Source organism: Microtus oregoni, unplaced genomic scaffold (assembly GCF_018167655.1).
Source record: "Microtus oregoni isolate MIOR12 unplaced genomic scaffold, Mior012 000010F_ref0000083, whole genome shotgun sequence".
NCBI classification, from domain to species: Eukaryota; Metazoa; Chordata; class Mammalia; order Rodentia; family Cricetidae; genus Microtus; species Microtus oregoni.
This window is the reverse complement of record NW_024543069.1, coordinates 22,554,410-22,567,187: the sequence shown is the minus strand read 5'-3', so window position 1 is coordinate 22,567,187 and position 12,778 is coordinate 22,554,410. Positions and strand designations below refer to the sequence as shown.

At 48.6% G+C, this 12,778-nt stretch overlaps 1 protein-coding gene across 1 annotated transcript; it reads right to left on the bottom strand.

The window, feature by feature from the left end:
- Positions 1–2,490: 2,490 nt before the first annotated feature.
- Ccna1 (cyclin A1) lies at positions 2,491–12,266 on the bottom strand. Its single transcript, XM_041659314.1, has 9 exons — positions 12,220–12,266; positions 10,911–11,096; positions 7,352–7,598; positions 7,063–7,187; positions 6,376–6,599; positions 5,082–5,286; positions 4,058–4,171; positions 2,788–2,921; positions 2,491–2,542 (listed from the first exon to the last, which is right to left on the bottom strand). Exons 2-9 carry the CDS (start codon positions 11,073–11,075, stop codon positions 2,491–2,493), a joined length of 1,266 nt encoding a protein of 421 aa, XP_041515248.1. The 5' UTR covers positions 11,076–11,096; positions 12,220–12,266.
- Positions 12,267–12,778: the final 512 nt, after the last annotated feature.

The window sequence follows — 12,778 nt, the reverse complement described above, 5'->3', positions numbered from 1 at the left end:
ATGTGTGACCAGCAGTAACCATTCAACTTTAAGGAAGTATCATGGTTTCCTTTGTATGAAGACACTCCATGTAAGGACCAGATCAACACAGAATTAAACAAATCAAAAGTCTGGTGTAGCGGGAGAGGGATGCAGATAACTGAGATCACACACAAGCTGGGTGGGAGGCACACAGGTGACAACTCTCCTGCTATTTTTAAATAAAGTATTTTGGGGCTAGGACAGAGGAAGAAGAAAAGGAAGTCGGAGCCGCCGAGGGCCCATTCCTTGCAATCAGTGGGGGTGTGTGTATGCAGGAATAGAAATGGGTTGTGTACGAGCGGCTTACAGCAGAGAGGAAGGGTCTGTCTTCAGACCTCTGCGTCCTGCAGTGTGGCTTTGGGGCCTACACTCAAATATGTATCCATATTTAGAAAAAAAAATCCTTTGCAGAATGATTCAAAGCGAATGCCCTATTTCTGCAAGAATGCTTCTCCTTGAAGCAACGCATCCTAAAGCAAGAATGTGCCAGTCGAGAAAATTTCCTGTGTTTGGATCTACCTGGGGCCTCAGTGTTCTTAAGGCCAGGTCCAGTTCAGGACACACACACCACAGGGAGGAGGTGGCCAGCAGTGCGAACAGGTAGAGCCGAAAGAAATGGTCCCTGGAGGAGTACCTCAAGTTTTAAATCTTGAAAGGGACAGACGCGGCAAAAGTCAGAATCAGCTGCCATTGCCATCTCCCATTGCCCCACAGAGAAGGGCTGTGTGCTGGCCCCAGTCAGCTGGCTGGGAAACTCAGGTCTACTCACAGAGGGGGAAAACAATCAAGGCAAAATGAGGTAAGGAAACTGAGTGTCCTTGGTACAGAGAATTTAACTCTGATGCAGGTCCTGATAGTGAGACTATGTCCTGCATAGCAAAATGCCTCAGGACATGCTGGTTTCCCCATCAAAACTTGAAAGGGTGACAGCTTGGGGATGACTGCCCCTTTCAGTGGCTTGTGAGCACCTAAAACACCTTCACAAATGCCTGGTATGGCCTTTTTATTCTTTGACAGTTTTATATAGCTATGTGTTTGGTTCATTTTGTGGCTATATTTTTGGATATGAAATTTCACTAAGGATTAAAAAGCTATAGAATCTGTAGTGCATCTCACGAACTCTCATTTTTTCCCCAAAACTTCCCTGAACCTAATCCTTCCTATTTAAATAGTATCTAAAAAGCATATCACTCCCGTATTTCCCCTATAGAACCTTCTGGAGTGAGCCCTGGAGCTGGTCCAGAGATAGGCAGGCTTCTCCTAAGAGCCGGGACATATAACCCAGAAGACTCCTGTGTGCCCCCAAACCTACTGGTTCATGGCACTAATTTTGAAAGTTCATTCAGTCTCCAGCAAGTGCCACACAGCCTTGAAATTAAATTCATTTTCTTTTTCCTTCCTGTCTTGGGGAGAAACACTGCTCCTTTGTCTCACTATTACTTCCCCAGTCTAGACTCTCACCTGTGCAGGGCTGAAAATCAGCCTCTGGGAACTGAGCAATCTCATCTGTGTAAGTGCAATAGTTACCCTTGACTGTCAACTTGATTAGACCGAGGTCGGGAAGGCACACTTCCGAGTGTGTCTGAACGTGAGCAGCAGCCAGTAAGAGGCTACAGCCCAGATGGAATAAGAGAGGAAAGTGAGGAAGCCAGCTGGCAGGATTCATTCATTTTCATTCTCATCCCTCCCCCCACCCCCAAGCAAAGCTGAGGATGGATTTCTCCCGAGGGAAATATAGAGGTGCTGGATACATCATCCAAAAGTGTCATTGGTGATGAGGTTAGCTTTTTCTATTGCCCCAAGTATCTTCTGTGATTGAAACTCACTCCTGGTGCTTACCTGAATCCAAAATGAGGAGACAGGATGGCAGCCCTTTCCCAAAGGGCATGATACCTCTGGGTGGGTCATATATCGTGCCGCCCCCAAGAGATAATTGAACCCAAGAGATTCTCGGATGTCTGCCACCCTACTGATTAGGGCTATCGAGGGAAGCTAGGACTTAGAACAGCGACTTGGGTCTCATAATAAGTCCATCTCAGCTGGCCCCTCCCTCTTTCCTTCACCCGTCTATAGCGAGCCTCAGACGAAAAGAAAGGCTTGACTGTCTCAAAGCGCTTACCCACGAAGCATGTGATGCAAATACAACAAGCTTGGGATAATGTTGAAACGGCCACAACACACGCATGTGCAGCTCACAACTGAGAGCCCAGGCGTGAGTGTCTGCTGTGCCAACAAGTAAATAGGGCCAGCACATGGCTCCATAGTAAGCTGTTTATTTGTTTAAAATACTTTTCTATAGCTACATAAATTACAAACTACTAACATCTAAGAGAACCTAACATTTACACATTCAAGATGCCATTGACAACCGACATTGTCGACCCGGCTTGCAGAAGCCGGTAACAACTCAGAGCAAGCCTGCTGATGTGGCCGTCGTGTTCTGGAGGTGACCTCGGCGCTGCCTGCTGCTCACTGCAGGGGAAGAACTACAGGTGGCTCCATGAGGGACACGTGCAGGTACCTGAAATGAGAGCAGGGCACGGTCAGCCCAGAGCCAAGGCTGCCGGCTAGGCAGCGCAAAGCCTCCAGCTAACTATAACTGCTAAATGCTGGCAAATTATGAACCTAAGTCCTCTCTAAATCCCTTTTCTTGATTTAGCGAGCCGTCTTGTGTTCCAGCCTACGAGAGGCTAGAATTTATTCTGTTTTCAGTTCCGACTCCACAACAACCCAGAAACCCAGGAGGGGAGAGTGCCCACCACTCACTTTGAAGTCTTATACTTCTCCCGGATGGCTTGCTGAGGGCGGTGGGGTATACTGAGGCAGGCTTTGTGCAGCTCACTCAGGCAAGGCACTATCTCACTTAATGAATAGCCCGTAAATGCAGCAAGCGTTTCTGGCTAGTTGAAACAAAAGGAAAACTGTGCTTCACGTCACTTTATAAGAGGTTAGGAATCTGAACAGAACTGATTAGGAAGTGAGGGGAATTGAGGCCTCGGTGAGTGTGCACATGGATCTGAAAGGCTCTTTAGAAACCGTAGACTAGGAACAAAACAGTCAAGTTTGCTCCAGTCTACGGCTGTAGTCCTTGATGTGTATCGCTCACTCTTCTTGTTCCTTCCTGTTTGGGACTTTGACTGGTTCTTAAGGAATTTGTCTGGAATATGAAAGATTCCTAATCAAAAGACGACCCATGGGGGAACAGAGAAGTGATCTCCTGAAAGATGTCCTCTGATCTCCACCTCTCTTTCTCCTTCTGCTCTCTCTCTCCCCCATCGCCCTCTCCTCCCCTCTTTCTCTCCTCTCTCTCTCCCACCTCTCTCCTCCCTGTCTCTCTCCCTCCCTGCCTCTCTTATACACACACACACACACACACACACACACACACACACACACACACAGACATTTTAATATTTAGTAGATATAAAGTCGATACTTTACTTCTTTTTTTTCACTCCAGAGAGTCTTGAACAAAATATAGGAATCTGTTTCTGATCGTGACACCTTCTGAGGTAGGAACCACTAACAGCCATGTTCTCTGAGCTTCTAACAGTCCTTGCTGAACTTGGAGGGTCTTTTTTTGTTACAGAAGGTAAATGCTAGTAACGTTTATTTTATTGAGACGGTCTCCCTTTCTGGCCCACACTGGCCTTGAACTCACAATCCTCCTGCCTCCGCCTCAAAAGTGTTTGTATGAGAGGTGTGCAGCACCCCAACTGTCTAGGATCAACTTTGATTGACATGGCCAATGGCTAAACCTCAAGGGCCCTCTGTGCGTATTGGTGGGCACTGAGATTTCCAGGCCTTCCTTGGCATCTCCTTGACACCGAGCCTTCTCTGCTTCCCACAGAGCAAAGCCATGACAACTGGTCTGGACCACTCGGAAACAAGCTGTGGTCTGTTGTCTTGGCAACCAGTTATCATGAAACTAACTTGTCCTTGTAAGAGGTGTGCCCATTCTGAACCTTGAGAGACACTGAACAGACTTTGTAAGAGCCGTGAATTTATTCCCCCTGGGAGGAAGGAAGAACATTACCCAAAAGTGCCTGTTCACAATGTAGTTTGCCAGGCTGTAAGCCGCTGCAGCTACCAAGGAAGGAAGATATTTCAAGAATGGGTCAGCTTCGAGAAGGCTCAATTCTGCAACATACTAAGCACAAGAGAGAAAGGCTCAGTGGAGTCAGGGATTTGAGCAAGGTCAAATCTGACTAAAATTGTCAGTAAACCTGGAACTGCCACCATCATCGATTGGTGCCCTATTTACCTTCCATCAGAACCTAGTTCTGAGCCCAGAACTCAAGCCAGGCAAGTCCTAGTTTAGTAGTTACTCTGACTGCCCTTGGTCACATTAATGTTTGAGTTGTGGTGATATTCCAACACCCTAGCTCACCCATGTAGCATATATGATAGTGACTTTTCTTATGCTGGTAGATCAGGCTTTATGGTGGCCAGATAAGGGAGTGTTGACCTTGCACCTGGATTAGGAAGAGTTGTCAGTCAGAGGGCAAAGGTGTGGCCATATTAAAGCTAGTAATTATCAGGCAAATTGACGCAGTTCCCGAGCTCCACTTGAGAACTTGCCACTGGGGACACATCGGAAGTAGTACGCTGGTGAATTCACGGGACCATCCTTATCACTCTGCACAGCAAGCTCATTGGCCTAACCAGAACATTAATCATTTCAACTGAATGTCTCTAAGTCAAAATGAATGCAAACTTCATAATGCTTCATTACTTTGTGAGTTAGAGTAAGCTTCAAACAAAACAGCTGCATTCACTTGGCTCCCAAATTAAAAGACACTGCCTGCTTGTGGACCGTATTTCTCAAGGGAGCGGTTGCCAAACTTAAACATCTTCAGTACTTGGGAGAGCTAGGTGAATGTGACCTGCTGCAGCCCTGTCAACAGTAACGTCTTGTGAACAGGTGTCGTGTTCTTAAAGTGAATTGCTTTTCATCTCTACAAAGATGGAAAGCTGGGAAGCGGAGATTCAGGACAGCTGAGAAAGGTGGCCGTTTAGCCTCCTCAGCCCTTGATGTCTCTGGAAGGCCTGTGGTGTACCTTAGCCAGGTTCTCAGTCCTGATGCACACTCCTTGCCGCCGCAAGTACTGAAGGAGAAACTGGTTGGTGGTTGGAACGGTCAGATCAAATGCCAGAACTTTCAGTAGCAGATGCTCCATCCGCAGAAGCTGTCGCTTTGTGTATGTGTCGTCCGTGATGTAGACAAACTCGTCCACATCGGGCGGGTAGATCTCTTCGTATTTCCTGGGGAGAGTAAAGAATTACCAGGGAGAAAGTCTGGAGCACCCAGTGATGGCCTTGCAGGCTGCTTCACTTCAAACTCCCATTTCCACAGAACTGCCACAGAGCTGTCTGGGGCTTTAAACACACTGAGAACCTTGTTTTTTTTTTTCAGCCCAAGGAAGAGAGTATTACAAGGACGTGTTATACTAACTGCTGAGAGTCCTGGCAGGTTGGGGCCTGTGAAACACAGAGTGAGCCTAAAGGACCGCAACTTCAGCTGGATCTCTGTTGATTGAATACATAGTGGGTCACTTTGTGATACAGGATGCTAGGATTAAATCCAATAACAGAAAAAAAAAATCCCATAGCTTTGGGTTTGTTTGTTCGAAGATCGTATTCAACTTCATGGATTAGCAAATCATGCTGAATAGGCAAGAGAAAAACAACAATATAACTTCATTATTGTCATTCTTCCCTTCTGCATTTGTCCTGCTTTCTTTAAAGAACAAGAACCTGGGTTTTTTGCTTTGTTTTGGCTTTTTTTAATTACAATCAACGACTAAGACATCTGAGGCCAGAAGAGTAGAAACTACCATTCAGCAATAGATCACTTAAGCCCGTTTAGCCGCAGCCCAGCTCTCTTTCCCCACTCAGTGAGGTGTTGTTAGGAGTCACTGATCAGGACAGGAAGCAGATAAACTGAATGAAATGAATGAAATGAACGTGCTGCGGCACTAGCGCTGTTTGCCAGCTCAGTACCAAAGCGCTTATGAAACCAAGAACCTCCCCAAATGGCATTTTTGCTTATGCTGAAATTCAGCCAAGAGACTCCAGTGCAGAACAGCCAAGTCAATCCTAGTCAATCTTTAATCCTAGTCAATGGCTGTTTCAATCATGAGAGTGAATCCCTTTCCACACACTTCAAGTATTCAAACCGAAGAGAAAGTGTGTGGGCAAGGTTCACTGCCTCAGTTAAGTCACAAAGATTCTAGTCTCTTATCAAGAGAGTACAGATCACTTGCGTTGCAGGCACCACATTCCTTCAAAACATGGAGGGGGAGAAACGGAGCGTTTTAACGGGTGGCATCCACAAGCTGAGAGAACGCTTACGAAGCCAGGAGAATAGCCGCTGTCCCGACAAGCTGCAACTTCCCTCTCAGAACAGACATGCAGGAAAGAAACCTGTCCAGGAAGTTGACAGCCAAGTACAGGGTCTCTGTGCGAAGTTTATATTCTTCCCCAACCTCCACCAGCCAGTCCACCAGGATGGCGCGCATGCCCTCCGTGATGTCCGGCTGCTTCCTCATGTAGTGGGCCTTGGGTCTGTGTCTTACCTGGTGGAGGAAAGAGTGTAGCTCTTCAAATGGCTGCACTAGCAAAGACACCACTCCCTAGCATTCCTATTTTGTGAAGAGATCTCAGGAGCCGAGACTAGGAGGACTGTGACTCCCCGCCAAATAAATCTTTATTGCACAATAAGGAAGAAATGTCATGAGCTGGTATAGAGCAAAGAGGGAAAACATTGTATGTGTGATTCCTGAGTACTTAACACAGATACTTTTAACCATATAGAGAGCATGTATGCATTTGATATTTAGTATTATGACATCAGGTTGGGTGTCCCTTGGGCTTGGGCTCAGACTCTTTCTTCCTCTCTTTCTTTCTTTTCTTTTTCTAGATTTCTTATGTTTTAAAGATCTCACATAGGTGCCGTTTGCTAGAGGCCATGACCAAGAGCTTGTAATATGAAGACAGAGCTTAGTGTCTGGAGATCGAACCCAAGATTGGGAAACTCACTTCGGCTTCTCGCAGGTAGCGATGAATCTCTTCGGCATATTCTGTTACATTAATCACGTCTGACCCAAAATCCGCCGCTTCCTCTGACTGGGCATGGGCATTGGAGTCGACCAGCATTGGGGAGACTGCAGAGGAGTGACGTGGTCATGTAAATGATTTCATTAGAGGCTAATCGCAGCCCCTCACCCGCACCGGAAGCTGCGCACACCGCCATCTCTTCCTGCTCTCCTGGAACATGGCAGAGGGCTGTGGGCGCAGGGCACCAGCCACCCTGGGGGAGTACGATTACCTGTGTTGAAATCCAGCAGGAAGTGGAGGTCCGATTTAAGCATGCTTGTGTCTACTTCGTACACATCCTCAAACACTATCCCCTCTCTCCCTGGGCAGCCGTCACGGTTCCCCTGTTCAGGCTCATCCATGAAGATGTCAAATCCATGCTTGGCTGGCTCATTGACCCCAGGGTCAGGGAGCACTTTCTTTCCAGCCACAGGGAAGACATTTTCTGATCCAGTAAAACATCTGACTGTTGTGATCTCCTTCAAAACAAACAAACAAACACCCAGTTACCTCTCTTGTTGGTCGCCATCCGCGATGAGCAATATGAGCTCGTGTCACCCAAACCAGTGGCTTGGGAAAGGGAGAGTAAATTCTAAGTCAAATTTCTAAGCTGAAAATGCCGGGCGGTGGTGGCGCTCGCCTTTAATCCCAGCACTCGGGAGGCAGAGGCAGGCGGATCTCTGTGAGTTCGAGGCCAGCCTGGTCTACAAGAGCTAGTTCCAGGACAGGCTCCAAAACCACAGAGAAACCCTGTCTCGAAAAACCAAAAAAAAAAAAAAAAAAAAAAAAAAAAATTCTAAGCTGGCCATCTAATTCCAAACACCGGATCTCTGAAAGTATGACTTCCCTTTTTGTTTTGTTTACATTTGTCCTATGGGAAAAGCTCTATTTACAATTTGTCATCTTCCTTACGTGTGTAGTAAAGAGAATTCATGACTATGAGAAGCGAGAAGAGCTACAATATGCTTAGGAAACCAGCTGCCATGTTCGGGAGGAAAACTGTAAGTCTCCCTTTACACTGAGAGCATTGCAGGATTGTACAAGAATCCAGCGTCACCCTTGATCCTTAGTTACTAAGCCCCTCTTTTCTGCTGCTTAAATACCCAACTTTCCCTTGAAGATGCCCATAAAGCTTCCATTTCCTGCTTGTTATTCAGGAAAACAACATGACTTTGGAACCCTGTGCTGCAAATATAAAGATATTTTTGCATAACAACATCATTACTCTCAGGGAGTTTTCTCAAGCCGTTTCTTTATTCTTACAGCAAGAACAACAGGAACAAGGGTGGCCTTGTCATAGTGAACACTCACAACCAGTAGCCCAAAGAGAGTCTGTGGAAGCCGGGGTGGGCCTAGGAGTTAGGCTATGATGTCTCCAGATGCCAACACCATCAACTGTGAACATTTTGCTTATACTTAATTTGGGTACCCATTTTTGGATACCACTTCCCAGTTCATATGTCACTCCACGAATTTACCTTCCATCGATCAAGTTAAACTTATGTTCAGTAAGAAAAACATTTTGTAATAAAATTCCAGGAAAAAAAAACAACTCAAGAGACAAGTTACAACCAGTCATGACTCAAGGCCCATGCACTGTGTGTGTCTGTGTGCCACCAGCAAAACACTGAGGAGAGGCAATGTATAGCATAACACATCTAGAAAGAGCACTGTTCCCCAAGCTGAGCAAGAAGAAATGATTTCAAAGAAGGAGGAATGCCAATCGATATATCAAGGAAAAAAAAAAACAAAACAAGTAAGAGAAGACCCAGAAACAGCGAGCATCCAGTAACAAACCCGCTAGGTTTGCCTGGCCAGGCCCATCACTCTTCTGGACACTAGAGATACCACAGAGAAGGTGCCACCCCACACGGTCACTTTGGTGGAACGCCCATCCTACTGAGATAGACAGTTTCCAAGAAATCTTGCTGTGTAACTGGGACAGGAGCTGTACCTAGCTGGCCACATGGCAGGATGAGTTTGGAGATGGGAAGCGCTGACCATGAATGGGTTTGATCCAGAAGAGAAGAGAAGAGAAACAGAAGAAAGACAAGAGTTGTCGGATAGGTACCTTGAAAGCCAAGAGGCCATGAGGTACGGCACATCGGTTCCAGAACTGGGACACATCAGTCACAGAACAGGACGGGAATGGCACGGGGAAATGTTGAGGATTCTAGCTGCTGGCCCAAAGTGAGCAAACATGTAATTGTAGCTCCAGGGAGGATGATGTTGGAGGATCCTGAATTTGAGGACATTTAGGGCTAAGTAACAGGACAAAGTCAGCTTGGGCTAGACTCCCCCTACTCCCTGGCGTGGAGAGGAAGAGCGAAGGTTCTGGTTGCAGCATTCCTTTGGGAAGAACAGGATACAGTCTTCTTATTCTTTATTATGAAGGAGCATGAACCATGGACGATTAAGGGTTGAGACAATAAGATGGCTCAGGGGGCAAAGACACTTGCTATCAAGACTAGGAAGGAGAGAGGGAGCTTCTAAGCTTGTTCTCTGACCTCCACATAAATGTGGGGGCATGCAAGCTTACAGACACACATCATACATGTAGGGATAAGCTAGCCCCTTTAGGGGGCGGGTTTGCCTCGGGCTGCTGGGCCCTTTTCCTGCTTCCTGTGCTACGCGGGAACCTCGGTTCTGTAAGTTTATTTAACCATTAAAGCTGTATATATTCTTTACTATCCGCCTGCATTTATTTACGCTGCTACACATACATGCACACATGTACATACATAGTAATTCAATTCTTTTAAAACCAAACGCAAATCAAAACAAACAAACAAGAATGGCGAAACAGGCAGCAGGCAGGTCTCTAAAGAGGGTTTGGGGGGATGGAGCATAGACGAGGCACCAAGCAGTGACTCCAGACGGCACAAGAGCTAAGTCTGAATTTCAAACAAGGACTTTCAGTGTAGAGACCACTTCCAGTTCATACCTTCAGGTCTCAGACTGTTAAGTTTAAAGAAGTGAACGCTGCTGAGCAAGTTCTGTTTAAGCTCCTTTCACTCAGCTTGACCCAGAGCATTAAAAGGACAATGTGGGGATCTCCCCCGCCCCCCACCAATGGATCCAGTCCTACCCAAGAGCAGCGGACTCGAAGGGGCAGCAGATGAGGGAGCTCTGAATGAGTCTCTACTGTAACATGTGGGAGGGTAAGAACATCTCTAACGTCCCCTTTAGGACCCACCCATGTGCTGGACTGGACTCCTGCAACCACTGGGCTCCGCAGACTTGTAATACAGAAATGAGGCATCATCATGAGGGTTTATCTAACCACAGGCTTCGGGGAGACTTTATTTTCTGTCTCAAAACATCACTGTTGCAGGTTCAAGTCTCTCCAAAAGTCTGAATTTGTTTCTGTCTTCAGGGCAGACAGGGAGCATCTCGGTGCCCATTGTCTGTAGTGGTAGAAAGATCTGCTCTGGATGCAACCCTTTCTTTTATAAAGGAAACTAGTGCATCCTGGTACACACACTGTCTCCGCTGGACACTAAACACAATACCAGCTCTCCTTGATTGATGGCTCATAGTGCACACCTTTCCTGCCCAGAGATTCCCCAGTGCTACAGAGCAGAGTAATCACATCTCCTTTCAGACTAGCCCTTAAGTCACTTAACATATGCTTAACCCAAACAATCCCTTAGACCTATTTCCTCGATATTGGGGGAGGATACACACACACACACACACACACACACACACACACACACACACGCACACACGCATACTGCCACTGGCAGGACTTCTCCATGGCAACTTTCTTAATGCTCCTGGATCATTACCTGGCCACAGGTCCTCCTGTACTGTTCATTTTCAGTCAACACCCCTAGCACGGTTCTCTGTGGGGGATCCTGGCCGAGCTGAGCTCGAGTGATCATCTGACAAGCCTCTGGACCTTGGCCCACTGGAGGCAGAGCGACTCCAGTCTTGATGCTGTGGCGACGCATCGCCTAGCAAGCCACAACCTGCTGCTATCCAGGAAAGAGAAGGAGACACACAGTTAGTCAACCCTCTCAACCTGGGGACCCGGGAATGCCGAGAACTCTGGGAGGACGCCAATCCCGAGTCACCACCAGTTTCTCAACTTCCCAACAAACATTAAGGTTTGCAACAGTGACAGGCAACTACCTCAGAACCAAACACTGGTCGAATAGACTTTATTCTGACCCCAGGTTGAAGGTTGCAATGAGAGAGAGAGAGAGAGAGAGAGAGTTTGCCCAAACTCCACATGGGGATTCTTAACCCACATTGACTTTTTTTGCGGGGAGAGGGCAGCTAAATCTAGGATCCCTGATTTTTCTCGCCCCCCCCCCCTTCCCTGATCTCGAACTAAATCCAGATTCTCTGACTGCGGACAAGTGGTTCTCCTTCCCAAGTGACAAACAGGTGTTTCTCCCCAGAGGAAGACCCCCAAACCTGCTTGGGACCCCCAGCCGGCCCTGACTCTCAGGTTCTTCTCTTTCTGAAGCAATTAGCAAGAGCACCCAGGCCGGGGCGGGACGGGCGGGGCGGGGCGGGGCGTGGAGGGAGGGGGACCAGGAGTGGAGAGATTCCAGGGGCGCCGGCACCAGCAGCTAGGGCTGCTGCGCTCGCCACTGAGTACTTTCGACCCAGCCGCGTCTGTTGAATCAGCCAATCAGCGACCAGCCCTGGTCCCTCCGAGTCGCTTCCATGCCAACCGCGGCGGGCGTGCGCCCGGGTCCCCATCGCCCTGGCGACCGCTCACCTGCAGCGCCGCCGGCTGATGCCCGGCCCCCGGGGACGCTACAGGGCACGGCTAACCGTGCAACCCGGGGCTCCTGAGCCGCAAAGCTGGGCGTGCGTGGCGCACCGCACCGCACGTCGCCACTCGCGCCCCTCTGGCCGGCGTCCCCTGAGAAGGCGGACGGCGGCCTGCCCACGGTGGCCACCCTGGAAGGGACTGTTCCCCAGGAGCCGGTTCCCCCAACAGCCACGAACCCCTCCCGCCAACGTCTCCTGCGCGGCCTGCTCCCGAGAACCCTGGCTCGGGAGAGCGACGCGGGGCCCTCGGGCTGCGGCCGTGGCGCCCTCCAGGTCGGCCCGAGGGCGCGGCTCGCTCCCCTTCCTCACCTCCTTCTCCGGGGCATCTGCCCCGGGGGCTCCTGACTCTGGGCGGCGGCGGACTGGGCCACATCTCTATCCACCAGGATGGCGAGGTTTTCCAAGTTGGCAAGAAAAGCTGGGAGAGATAGCGGTGCCCCAGGTACCCGGGGAGATCTTCCCCGTGGGCACCCACTGGCACCGGGAAAAGGAAGGAACGTGGAGAGGTGCTGGGGCTTGGGTGTTGAGGGGGCACAAGGAGAGATTCCGAGCTGGGGTCATTGGGCCGGTGACCTGGCCACGAGTGAAGGGAAAGTCCTAGGACTGGGGGTAAGGTTGGGGGGCGGGAGGGGGAGGGTCGTTCAACAAGAAAGAATGGTCAGAAAATCAAGGCAGTTCTTGAATCTTGGAAATCCTGGCACCTGCAGAGGTGACAGGCAGTCAGCAAACTGAATTACATAATTGGTTAACTTCATTTGAAAAGTAATGTATACACACCCCCACGCGTACTCAGGATATATACATATATCAGGAGATGTGTATTTATGTATACGCATACATCCTGTTCCTGCTTTTGCTTAAAAACAAA

Coding starts and splice junctions, on each gene's coding strand:
- Ccna1 (XM_041659314.1), bottom strand. CDS start 11,075: ATGCGTCGCCACAGCATCAAGACTGGAGTCGCTCTGCCTCCAGTGGGC. Junction 6,600..7,062: donor GCTACCTGCGAGAAGCCGAA/GTGAGTTTCCCA, acceptor TTCCTCCACCAG/GTAAGACACAGACCCAAGGC. Junction 2,922..4,057: donor TTGTGAACAGGCACTTTTGG/GTAATGTTCTTC, acceptor TGTTTCAACTAG/CCAGAAACGCTTGCTGCATT.